The following is a 12,946-nucleotide window of genomic DNA, read 5'->3' as shown; positions in this document are numbered from 1 at the left end:
ATTTAAAATATATATATTTTAAAGGGGTAACTTAAACTTAGTGACATTTTATTATAATAAGTAGCCTACATTTTATTTAAGAAGGCTTTCGGATAAGTAATTGTTCCCTCATTTTTATTGATCAACATTTCCAAAAGACTAGTAACTTGTATTTTGCAAAACGTAACTATTTTATCAGCAAAAAGTCTTTAGACATCCAGTGACCTTAATAATATTCTATAATGACTTCTAATTTAATGGCAACAATCATTTTGTAGAGGAGGTGTCCAGTTGATTTTAAATTTTGGAATGAAACACTTCATATATCATACGGATTTTTTCATTGACTCTGTGTTTTATTCAAAGACAGAATTATCACACAAAAACTGACATTCTGTAATGTCTCAGTTGTGAAAGTGTATTGCGACCAAGAGGCTGCAGTTGCTTAAGAGCACTGTTCGCTTTCTCTGTGATTGGATAATATAGGTGGACGCTGTGCACCAATAGCATACAGAACTGTACAAAGAGATCTACTCCCTCCCCCATTCAGTCTCGCCACCGCAACCCTCACAATGCTCCCAGCTGGAGAGAAGGAGATGCGCTCACCCGAAGGTGGCTGTAATTTCGTAAATTTAATTATTTCGGTTATGTTTGTTTTAGAATGTCCATTCTGGCGATGGATTTTAACGTTCAGCTCGTTGCTCTGAGCAATATCTCGATGGGAAGTAATATATTCTAACGGACCAGGGATGACAAAGAGAATGGGATACCGGGACTGGAGATGGCAGGCTCTTTGGTGGAATCATTTCTTTCTCTTGTGGAGTACAATAGACGGACAGACTCGCTACACAATCCCTGAGGAACTGAAACAGGGCTCTGTGGTAGGAAATCTAGCCAAAGATCTGGGTTTGGGATTATCAGAGATTTTTGACCGTAAACTGCGTGTCGCCTCTGAGGCTGATAAGCAGTATTTCGGTGTGGATGCGGGGAAGGGCGAGCTGGTTGTGAATGAGAGAATAGACAGAGAGACTTTATGCGGACAAAGCGCCAGCTGTGTTCTACCTCTACAGGTTGTAATAGAGAACCCACTACAGCTATACCGGATAGAAGTAGAAATAAGAGACGTAAATGATAATTCACCCAGTTTTCTCACGAAAGAACGAAATTTGAAAATTGCAGAACTGACCGCGGTGGGTGCGCGTTACCCTTTGGAGACCGCACAGGACCTGGATGTGGGTAGTAATTCATTAAAATCGTATAGTCTTAGTAAAGATGAATGTTTTAGTTTGAAAATGAAAGAGTTAGCTGGTGGAAGAAAAGTGCCAGAACTAGTATTAGAGAAACCGCTTGATAGAGAAAAACAAAGTGTCCATCAATTACTACTGACAGCTTTAGACGGGGGCAATCCTGTAAAAACTGGAACGTCAAAGATTATAGTTACTGTCCTCGACAACAACGACAATGTCCCTGTATTCAAAAAGGCGTTGTATAAAATAACTGTGCATGAAAATAGTCCAAGTGGCTTTTTGCTCGCAAAAGTTGAGGCAACAGACGCAGACGAGGGTGTTAATGGAGAGATTGAATACGCATTTGCTGATCATACACCGGAGTCGTTATTGTCTATTTTTCAGATAAACGCAGCAACAGGAGACATTTTCTTAATCGGGGAGTTGGATTATGAAAGCAGTCCTACACATGAAATAGATATAACTGCAAAAGATAAAGGAATTCCTGAAATGGAGGGTCACTGCCGCGTGCAAGTGGTGGTAATAGACATAAATGATAATACCCCAGAAATTGTTCTCACTTCAAAACCCAGCCCTATACGCGAGGATGCACAGAGTGGCACAGTCGTTGCTTTAATCAGTGCCCGGGACCTTGACTCCGGTGATAACGGTAAAGTGACGTTACAACTCCCCAAAGGTTCTCCTTTTAGTCTGAAACCCTCATTTTCTAACAATTACGCACTGGTAACCAGTGGTGTTTTAGACCGAGAGAGCTTCTCAGAGTATAATATTGAGATAACAGCCACTGATTCAGGCTCTCCTCCTCTGTCTAGTAAGAAAACTATACCTGTCAGCATCACTGATGTGAATGACAACCCTCCTAGATTCTCTCAGCCCTCATATAATGTGTATTTAAAAGAGAATGGGGTACCAGGCTCTATTCTCTACTCAGTATCAGCATCTGACCTGGATTTTGGTGAAAACGCCAAGATTTCCTACTCCATCCTGGACTCTAAAGTGCAGGACGTGTCTGTGTCCTCCTATGTCTACATCAACTCTGATAACGGCAGCATCTACAGCATGCACTCGTTTGACTATGAGAAACTCAAAGTGTTTCAGATTCGGGTGCAGGCAAAGGACCAGGGCTCTCCGTCTCTGAGCAGCAACGCTACTGTCCATGTTTTTATCCTGGACCAGAACGACAATGCCCCCGCTGTTATTTACCCCTCCTCCGCTGCCCTGGGCTCCCTCTCTCATCAGAGGATGCCCCGCTCCGCTAAAGCGGGCCACCTGGTTACTAAGGTGACGGCCGTGGACGCCGACTCGGGCCATAACGCCTGGATCTCCTATAGGCTGGCGGAGGCCACAGACGCCTCTCTGTTCACTGTCAATCTTTACACAGGGGAGGTGAGGACTAAACGCCCTGTATCCGAGCAGGACGACTCCTCTCAGAGGCTGCTCATAGAGATCAAGGACGACGGGGAACCGGTCCAGTCCGCCACGGTCACCGTGTCCATCCTGCTAGAGGACGGCCTCCATGAGCCCATCTTGGACCTCCGACAGAAAGCGGCCGAGCCCAGCAAGAAAACTGGGAGAATCACCCTTTATTTGATTCTGTCTCTGGCCTCGGTGTCCGTGCTGTCTCTTTTGACTTTTCTCATCTTAGCGATTAAATGCATTAGAAACAGCAGAAGCAGCGGTAGTTGCTGCATGAGACGGATGGACTGTGATGGCTACAAGAACCCCAACAGAAACCTGCAGATCCAGCTCAACACTGACGGGCCTATTAAGTACGTGGAGGTCCTGGGAGGAGACATGTTGTCTCAGAGTCAGTCCTTCAGGTCCTGTCTCTCTCCCATGTCAGAGTACAGTGATTTCACCTTCGTTAAGCCCAGCAGCACCACTGACTTTAAGGAGATGATCAATGTCCTGGACGCGTCTTTACCAGACAGCACCTGGACCTTTGAGAGCCAGCAGGTGAGCAGAGAATAACAGCAATTTGACATTTCCACCAGTTTTCTCTCTTTTGTCAAGAGCAATTTAGAAATGTTATACCTACAATCTCCCCATAGTAGGCCTTTTCTTTTTAGTAACAAAATGTAATAACAGGGCACGACAACAAATTTTGAGTATATTGATTGGTTTAAAATGTAGCCTATTTTTGCTGCCTTGTGGGTCGATATATTTAAATTTAAATTAGAACCTGTGTAATTCAGTCATCATAAAGCAAACAAACAGAATTTGTCAAATCAGGACTCAAAAGCGTCTCTACATTAGACAATCTTTTTTGCACCGCCGCTGTTATTATTTAATTTGGAGAGTGTGTCGGGTGTCCGAAACCTTTTCGTGCTGAGCGTTTCAGCACCACAGCTGTGGACAGCGACCCCAATCGAATTTGACTCTTAGAGCCCATAGAGTGCATTATAATGTGGTTGTTAATGGCTGTTTAGTCATAGCAAAGGTGTAACAGTGAAAATACATGAACATTTCAATAATACATTTCAGGATTCTGTTTTCATCCATGGAACCTGTCATATAATGTCGTTTGTTATAGTTGGTGACTTAAACATAATTGATGGTATCTTTTGCTATAAAAAAGAAAATCAAGAAAAATAAAGACTCGGTCTCAGTTAAATGGCATGTTAACAAGAATTACATAGTACACAAGTCGTTCACTGAATACATTTATTTTTATACAAAGCCACAATAATTTTATGAGATAATCTGCCTAGTTTACATCCTCATGTTTTTTCACTCGCTCTTGTATGACAGTGCCACGAGGCGGGCGCTACCCAGTTTCCCTCCTATTGGATGGTAGAGATGCATGCTGTGCACCAATAGCATACAGAACTGTACAAAGAGATCTACTCCCTCCCCCATGCAGCCTCAGCACCGAAAACCTTACAAACCTCAGAGTTGGAGGAGAGGCGGTGATGCGCTCATATACTCGGAGTATAACAATATTTCTTGATTTTAGCTGTTGCCATGAACAGATATTTTTGTGATCTTTGCAACAGAAAAGGCTATGCTCTCTGGCAATGGATTTTAACGTTAGGTTCTCCGTTTTTCTCGATGGGAAATGATGTGTCGTAACGAACCAGGGATGACAAAGAGAATGGGATACCGCGACTGGAGATGGCAGGCTCTTTGGTGGAATCATTTCTTTCTCTTGTGGAGTACAATAGACGGACAGACTCGCTACACAATCCCGGAAGAACTGAAACAGGGCTCTGTGGTAGGAAATCTAGCCAAAGATCTGGGTTTGGGATTATCAGAGATTTTTGAGCGTAAACTGCGTGTCGCCTCTGAGGCTGGTAAGCAGTATTTCAGTGTGGATTCGGGGAAGGGCGAGCTGGTGGTGAATGAGAGAATAGACAGAGAGTCTTTATGCGGACAAAGCCCCAGCTGTGTTCTACCTCTGCAGGTTGTTATTGAGGATCCGCTACAATTACATCGAATTGAGGTTGAAATAAGAGACATTAATGACAATCCTCCAAGTTTCCTTTCAAATGATTTATCTTTGAAAATAGCCGAATCAGCAGCAATTGGAACCCGCTTTCCTTTGGAGAGCGCATTGGACCCCGACGTTGGAAGCAATTCACTCAAATCTTATACTCTTAGCAAAAATGAGTGTTTTTCTCTTAAAATAAAGGAAATCGAAGGTGGTAAGAATGTTCCCGAAATTGTTTTAGAGAAGTCTCTGGATCGAGAGAAAAAAGCTGTCCACAACCTATTACTAACAGCATTAGATGGAGGAAACCCAGTAAGATCGGGTACCTCACAAATAACCATTAGTGTACTTGATATAAATGACAACTTTCCAGTGTTTGACAAAAACGTTTACAAAGTAACCTTAGGTGAAAAAAGTGTAAAGGGTGTTGTTATTATCAAGCCCAAAGCAACAGATGCAGATGAAGGTTCAAATGGTGAAATCGAATTCTCATTTGGTTCTCGAACACCGGATTCTGTATTGTCAGTGTTTGACATCAATTCTTTAACTGGTGAAATCATTCTAAAAGGAGATTTAGACTATGAGACTACCTCTTCATATGGTATTGATATAACTGCAAAAGATAGAGGCAGTCCTGAAATGGAGGGTCACTGTCGTGTGCAGGTGGACATAATTGACTTCAACGATAATGCTCCAGAAATTGTTCTCACCTCTCAACCGAAGCCAGTACGTGAGGACGCACCGAGTGGCACCGTAGTTGCTCTGATTAGTGCACGAGACCTTGACTCTGGTGATAACGGTAAAGTGACGTTACAACTCCCCAAAGGTTCTCCTTTTAGTCTGAAACCATCTTTTTCTAATAATTACGCACTGGTAACCAGTGGTGTTTTAGACCGAGAGAGCTTCTCAGAGTATAATATTGAGATAACAGCCACTGATTCAGGCTCTCCTCCTCTGTCTAGTAAGAAAACTATACCTGTCAGCATCAGTGATGTGAATGACAACCCTCCTAGATTCTCTCAGCCCTCCTATAATGTGTATTTAAAAGAGAATGGGGTACCAGGCTCTATTCTCTACTCAGTATCAGCATCTGACCTGGATTTTGGTGAAAACGCCAAGATCTCCTACTCCATCCTGGACTCTAAAGTGCAGGACGTGTCTGTGTCCTCCTATGTCTACATCAACTCTGATAACGGCAGCATCTACAGCATGCACTCGTTTGACTATGAGAAACTCAAGGTGTTTCAGATTCGGGTGCAGGCAAAGGATCAGGGCTCTCCGTCTCTGAGTAGCAACGCCACTGTCCATGTTTTTATCCTGGACCAGAACGACAATGCCCCCGCTGTTATTTACCCCTCCTCCGCTGCCCTGGGCTCCCTCTCTCATCAGAGGATGCCCCGCTCCGCTAAAGCGGGCCACCTGGTTACTAAGGTGACGGCCGTGGACGCCGACTCGGGCCATAACGCCTGGATCTCCTATAGGCTGGCGGAGGCCACAGACGCCTCTCTGTTCACTGTCAATCTTTACACAGGGGAGGTGAGGACTAAACGCCCTGTGTCCGAGCAGGACGACTCCTCTCAGAGGCTGCTCATAGAGATCAAGGACGACGGGGAACCGGTCCAGTCCGCCACGGTCACCGTGTCCATCCTGCTAGAGGACGGCCTCCATGAGCCCATCTTGGATCTCCGACAGAAAGCGGCCGAGCCCAGCAAGAAAACTGGGAGAATTACCCTTTATTTGATTCTGTCTCTGGCCTCGGTGTCCGTGCTGTCTCTTTTGACTTTTCTCATCTTAGCGATTAAATGCATTAGAAACAGCAGAAGCAGCGGTAGTTGCTGCATGACACGGACCGACTGTGATGGCTACAAGAACCCCAACAGAAACCTGCAGATCCAGCTCAACACTGACGGGCCTATTAAGTACGTGGAGGTCCTGGGAGGAGACATGTTGTCTCAGAGTCAGTCCTTCAGGTCCTGTCTCTCTCCCATGTCAGAGTACAGTGATTTCACCTTCGTTAAGCCCAGCAGCACCACTGACTTTAAGGAGATGATCAATGTCCTGGACGCGTCTTTACCAGACAGCACCTGGACCTTTGAGAGCCAGCAGGTGAGCAGAGAATGATAGAATTGTAATCTTTGATCATGTTTACATGAATGTCGACCAACTACAATTTCTCTGTTTCAAAGAGTCAGTAGCAAAGCAAGTTTATCGTTCTTTAGGCTATTATTCTTCCTGTGATATAAAACTAAGTTTACATATTACAGAACACATAGGCTTAATGTTGACAATAAACATCCTTGGGAATAACGTTACATGCAAACACAATAAAATGACTGCTACATTCTCCATTTTGCTCTATCATTCCCTTTAATCCGGCTAATGGAAGCCAAATGGCACAAGCTTGCTATTAACTGAGCACTGTGCGGCTAGCCTATCTACGCGTTACCATCACGATTGCTAACAATGTGTCTACATAGATACATTTTCCTCCTCATTTCATAACATAGCAAAATTAAAATTTCCACCTATCCATCTTTAGAATTATCCAGAGATTTCTGGTTTCTTACCAATCAAACTTTATCCACTTCAGCTGATAATTTAAAGAAACATTATGGTTAAAAAAAAAAAAAAAAAAAAAGATTTTGCAAATTAATGTGGAACTACATTTCAGTGAACGAACATATGTGACCTATACCGCTGCTTAATGCAACACACCTTGCCATATATGTTAATAGTGTATATTGTTCCTCTTATATTTTCTGGGGAAAGGAGATAAAGGGTCTCATCAATATTTTCTGTGTCCAACATTGGTCTATTTTATTGGATTACTTTCTTTTGTAGTTGCAGCAATGGTGACAAACTTTATTTTGGCTTTCATTTATAACAGTGCTTCAGTCTCAAACAGTTTGCTATTTTATGTACATGGCCTATATTCTTCAAATTGTCTCCATTACTGAATTATATACGCTATCAGTCAAAAGTTTCGAGACACCACACATGTATGAATTTCTTTCCAAAGCCTCTGCCTTTCTATCAAGGCAAAGGGCGGGTACTTTAAAGAATCTAAAATATAAGATAGTTTTGATTTGTTTAACACTGGTTACTGCATAATTCCATTTGTGTTATTTCACAGTTTTGACGTCTTTACTATTATTCTAAAATGTGGAAAATAGTAAAAATAAAGAAAAATGTGGTGTGTCCAATTTTTTGACTGGTAGTGTATATTTATAGGACAGCTCAGATCTATAAACAAGCTCCATAACTTTCCTTTGACAGGGACAGAACTTTAGGGAAAGGGGAAAACCAGTTTGGAAACCATGCCCCCTTGCGGGTACAAATAGCATTGCTATAAATAATTGGTGCTTGTACACTGCTGTTTTGGCTATGAGAAGCTTTCAGTGGCAACATGCGATTGAAACTGTTATCGACATAACATGAAGTTAATTTTTTCCCTCCTCTTGTTGTTGTTTCCTTGGTTTATGTAAAATTGCATTCTTTCCAATATCTTGAAATAATTCTGTCATCGGTCGTTCCGTTTACATCCCGTTGTGAGTTTAGAGCTGATTTTACTCTCTAAAAATCACCTTCTAAACAAGAATGGATTTCATACTTGCCTGTCTGTGTAAATAGAGTTACACTGAGAAGTTTTCACTCTGTGTGTGCTGTGTGACAGAGCTGGTTCAGCCCTGTCTTCCAATGGGAGGAAGGGCCTCTGTGGCCTCTCCCCGCCCATGAGGGGAGTAAAGCAGAGACAGAGCGGAGAGTTTCAGGGGAGGCAGAAACTTAGTTTTTCGTCCTCGTTTTCCCTAAAAAGACGATCGTCATGATTACATCAAAACTTCCCATCGCTCTTTTTCTAAAACGGAAATGTTTACCTCCGGGGCTGTAGCGTTGTTTTAATGTGACTATGGATGCGTTACGGTGAAAGAAGAACTTAAAAACTTTCCCATTCCCCGATCCGGGGAGCGCAGCACAATGGACTCCAGACAGAGGAAGCGCTCCGGAGGAGGGTGGCCGGTGCTGAGGCTTTGCTTTTCTCTGGCTTGCTTCTCATGCGCATCCGCCCAGCTCAGCTATTCCGTTTCGGAGGAGCTAAACCCGGGCTCTGTTGTTGGGAATATCGTTAAAGATTTGGGTTTGACTGCCCAACGGATTATCCAGAGGAAGTTGCGGGTGGTCTCGGAATCCACAGCGCAGTATTTCGAGGTAAACCAGGCGACCGGCGATTTGGTCATTAGACAAAAAATTGACAGGGAGCACATGTGCGAATTAAGTTCAACATGTTCATTACATCTTCAAATTGTTCTTGAGACTCCTTTAGAAATATACCGCGTCGTGGTGGACATTGTGGATGTGAATGACAATGCACCGCTGTTTTCAACCAAGAACATTTCTCTGGAGATATCAGAGGCGGCCGCGCCGGGTACAAGGTTCCGTTTGGAGAGCGCACACGATCCAGACGTGGGTACCAACTCTTTACGCACTTATCACCTCGCACCAAACGACTGCTTTATTTTGAACGTGGAAACGAAAAGCGACGGCAGTAAGTTTCCTGAGCTAGTTGTAGAAAAAGCTCTGGATAGGGAGACGCAGGCCTCGTTTCGCCTGTTGCTCACCGCCGTGGATGGGGGGCAGCCGGAGAAATCTGGCTCGACCCTCCTGCTCATTAAAATTCTGGACGTGAATGACAATGCGCCCGTCTTTGAAGAGCCGGTAAAGAAAGTTAGCCTGTTAGAAAATGTAGCACCGGGCACTTTAGTGACGAAATTGAACGCGACTGACGCGGATTCAGGTCAGAATGGAGAATTATCGTTCCTATTTAGTAAATATACACCGGAACGCGTGCTCAAACTTTTCAGTGTGGATTCTAAAAGCGGGGAGATCCGCGTGAACGGTGATGTGGATTATGAAACAGCCAGTGTGTACCACATAACAGTGCAGGCCAGGGATGGTGGCTCCCCTGCCATGGAGGGCTCCTGTAACGTCATAGTTGACATCACTGATGTGAACGACAACACACCAGAGGTGACACTGACGTCACTGACCAGTCCTATCAGAGAGGATTCAGCACCAGAGACTGTGATAGCGCTCATCAGTGCACGGGACCTGGACTCTGGTAAGAATGGGGAGGTAACGTTAAAGGTCCAACCAGGATTGCCATTCAAACTAAACTCAGCCTTTGGCGGGCACTACAGCCTCATCACCGATGGCAACCTGGACCGTGAGAGGGTCCCGGAGTACACAGTGGTCATCATGGCCACTGACGCAGGCTCCCCTCCCCTGTCATCACGCACCACCTTCATGGTGAAGCTTTCTGATGTAAATGACAACTCCCCCACCTTCTCCCAGCCCTCATACTCTGTGGACATTCCAGAGAACAATACTGGCAGCACCCCCATTGCTGTTGTTTCAGCCACAGACCCAGACCTTGGGGACAATGCTCAAATCTCCTACTCCATCCTTCCCAGCATGGTCCAAGGCTCACCCATCTCCTCTTACGTCTACATTAACCCAGAGAATGGCCACATCTACAGCATGCGCTCGCTGGATCACGAGCAGCTCAACGCCTTCCGCATCGAGGTGCAGGCCCGGGATGCTGGCGTGCCCCCACGGACAGCTAACGTCACTGTGCATGTGTTTGTGGTGGACCTGAATGACAATGCACCAGTGGTTGTTCACCCCTCCTACTCTAAAGACACAGGACTACAGCTCACAGTGCCCCAGTCTGCCAGCCCAGGGCACCTTATAAATAAACTTGTAGGGGTGGACGCAGACAGCGGGCACAACGCCTGGTTGTTCTACTCCATCGCCCCTGGGCCAAATGCTGGCCTGTTCCGTATTGGTGCCCACACTGGTGAGCTCCGCACATCCCGCAAGCTGGCCGAGGAGGAAGGGGGCTTGACTTATGACATAATGGTCATCATCCAGGACAACGGTGACCCACCGCTGTCCACTACTGTGGCCGTCACAGTAACTGTGGATGAGAAGGGCACGGCTAACCCTGCTCCTCCCGGCCCTCGCCACACACCCTTCTCCCGCCGCACTGGGATGTCGGACATCACCCTGTACCTCATCATCTCTCTAGCCTGTGTCTCAGCCGTGTCCTTCATCACCTTCGTCATCCTGATGGTACGCTGCCTGAGGCACCGCGACCCAGGGCTGGGCGGCTCGGACTGCTGCTGTTACGGTCGCCACCGGCCCAGCCGCTACCATCAGAGGCCCAGCAAGGACCTGCACCTGCAGCTTAATACAGATGGGCCCATTCGTTATATGGAGGTGGTGGGAGGCCCCCAGGAGCCACACACACGCACCTACAGGCCCTGCTACTCCACCATTTCCAGCCGTAGTGACTTTGTATTTATGAAGACACCCATGCTGAGTCACAACAACACACTCAACATGACGCTCAGCAGGAAGCACCTTATGAACTCAGTCAGTGAGGTGAGGGCTTAGGGGGGAGAGCAAGCATGACATTGGTGGCATATGCCCTGGTGAGATAAGAACAATACAGTCACTTAAATATGTATGTATGAGTGTTGGAGATTCAGTGGTCATTCTAACTAGTCTTCAAAAAGAGTTTTTCATTTACAGGGTTCTTTTTGTAATGACATATCTGTAGGTTCATATCTATCTATAGGTTTTGTAATGACATCTATAGGTTAGTACCATACTTTTGATGCTTTTGATACTCCTGACATGAGAGTGCTGACCTAGATTATCTAAGTCACGTAGCTCTGCAGTATTTTCTCTAGAAAGCCTCTTGTTTTAGCAGGAGCATCCCTCTCTGTGCGTGGTGAAGAAGCTCTTAGAGCTGTGCAATCCTGTTGGACAGCATGGGTAGGAAATGAAGAACAGTTTAATATTTAATCCGACCCAAGGCTAGGAGATGCAGTTACTATCTCTGACTTCCAATAACTAAACTGAACTGGCAGGGGAAGCAGTGTTTGAGACAGAGAAAGAGAATGTGAGAGAGGTGGATGGTGCTTAAGAAACAACAAAGGAAGGGAAGAAAGTGCCTCTGACAGAGGGATGGAGGAGAGAAACAACAGATGAAAACAGGTCCCATAGTGCTGGCCTAATGGAATGGCTGGGGGACAGAAGGGAACAGGATGACAGAGGGAGGGGGGGTTGAGAAGGAGAGGAAAAGGGCAGAGGAAAGAGAGTGGTAAAAGGGGTGGGGGAAAGAGTCAAGGAATAAAGTAGTGGCTGAAAAACAGGAATTCAAGGGGTCAGTGGCCTGACCCCCTACTTCCTGTTATCCTCTGAACTTTTGTTGATTGGTTCCAGGACTGTGCATCCTATGGCAGAGGCTGGCCTTGCCGGTGTGTGTGTGTGTGTGTGTGTGTGTGTGTGTGCGTGCGTTCTGTGCAGCCATTTCTGATTTCCATTCCAAAAACCGTGGTCACAAGTACCATTCCTTTCCATGTGTTCAGAATGGGGTGTGAAGGAAGGTTAGCAGGATAATATTAAAATGCGTAAGAGATGGGCAATCCCTTTAGTGGTTCATGGCAAAGGAACTCTGAGGGCTGTAAAAGGGGCAGATGATTCATGTGAAGGGAATTCACTTGATGAACTCCTGCGCTTCCTATAAGAAAATCTCTTCATCACATCAGGGATTGTGAAGTCTGTTGTTAAGTTTATGTTTTTCTCATCCTGAACCCTGTCACATAAACTGTAGAGCTGCCAATGAAACCCATTATTATTGTGGTGGTGTTTTAGAGATTACAGTATTTCTCCTCCATAAAACAGGATGTTTACCCCTGTGTCTATTTATTCTATCAGATTATCCTGTCTCTCACAAGTCTGTGTAACATCACACTGAGATAGACTCTACTCTTACATAGACTCTCTCTCTCTCTCTCTCTCTCTCTCTCTCTCTCTCTCTCTCTCTCTCTCTCTCTCTCTCTCTCTCTCTCTCTCTCTCTCTCTCTCTCTCTCTCTCTCTCTCTCTCTCTCTCTCTCTCTCTCTCTCTCTCTCTCTCTCTCTCTCTCTCTCTCTCTGCTGAATTGGGTTGTCCCTGAGGCCGGCACTCGGCAGGGTACCATCTGTCTCCCTGCCCCAGTGACACGTGTGCAGCAAGGACAACAGAGGGAGAGAGATAGAGGGATAGATAGATAGAGGGAAGGGGAGGATGGCTTTACGCACGTGTGACACAGTGACAGACGGTGCACTCTATAATGGCTTTAGAGAAGCAGCCATCACTATGGGAGTGTGTGTGTGTGTGCATGTGCTTTTGCGTGAGCGTATGTACAAAGCATCAGGCACTAGGAGCCCTCGAGTGGTGTGTAA

The 12,946-nt window shown here is 45.4% G+C and overlaps 1 protein-coding gene and 2 pseudogenes across 6 annotated transcripts in view; all 3 read left to right on the top strand.

Annotated features, from left to right (window-relative positions):
- Positions 1–12,946, top strand: part of LOC139912154 (protocadherin gamma-C5) — a 76,701-nt gene that overhangs the window by 51,148 nt on the left and 12,607 nt on the right. For 2 of the 6 annotated variants that reach the window (XM_071899873.2, XM_071899872.2), the window contains exon 1: positions 8,426–11,097. The exons of the other annotated variants lie outside the window; for them this stretch is intronic. In XM_071899873.2, coding sequence (XP_071755974.1) covers positions 8,632–11,097 — 2,466 coding nt within the window. In that variant the 5' untranslated portion in view covers positions 8,426–8,631. Of the gene's footprint in view, positions 1–8,425; positions 11,098–12,946 lie in introns of those variants that run through there. 6 annotated transcript variants of the gene reach the window in all.
- LOC139915381 (protocadherin gamma-C5 pseudogene) lies at positions 729–3,197 on the top strand (annotated as a pseudogene).
- LOC139912150 (protocadherin gamma-C5 pseudogene) lies at positions 4,309–6,777 on the top strand (annotated as a pseudogene).

Source organism: Centroberyx gerrardi, chromosome 16 (assembly GCF_048128805.1).
Source record: "Centroberyx gerrardi isolate f3 chromosome 16, fCenGer3.hap1.cur.20231027, whole genome shotgun sequence".
Classification (NCBI taxonomy): Eukaryota; Metazoa; Chordata; class Actinopteri; order Beryciformes; family Berycidae; genus Centroberyx; species Centroberyx gerrardi.
Note: the sequence above shows the minus strand (reverse complement) of the source record. Positions and strands in the feature narration are given on the sequence as shown.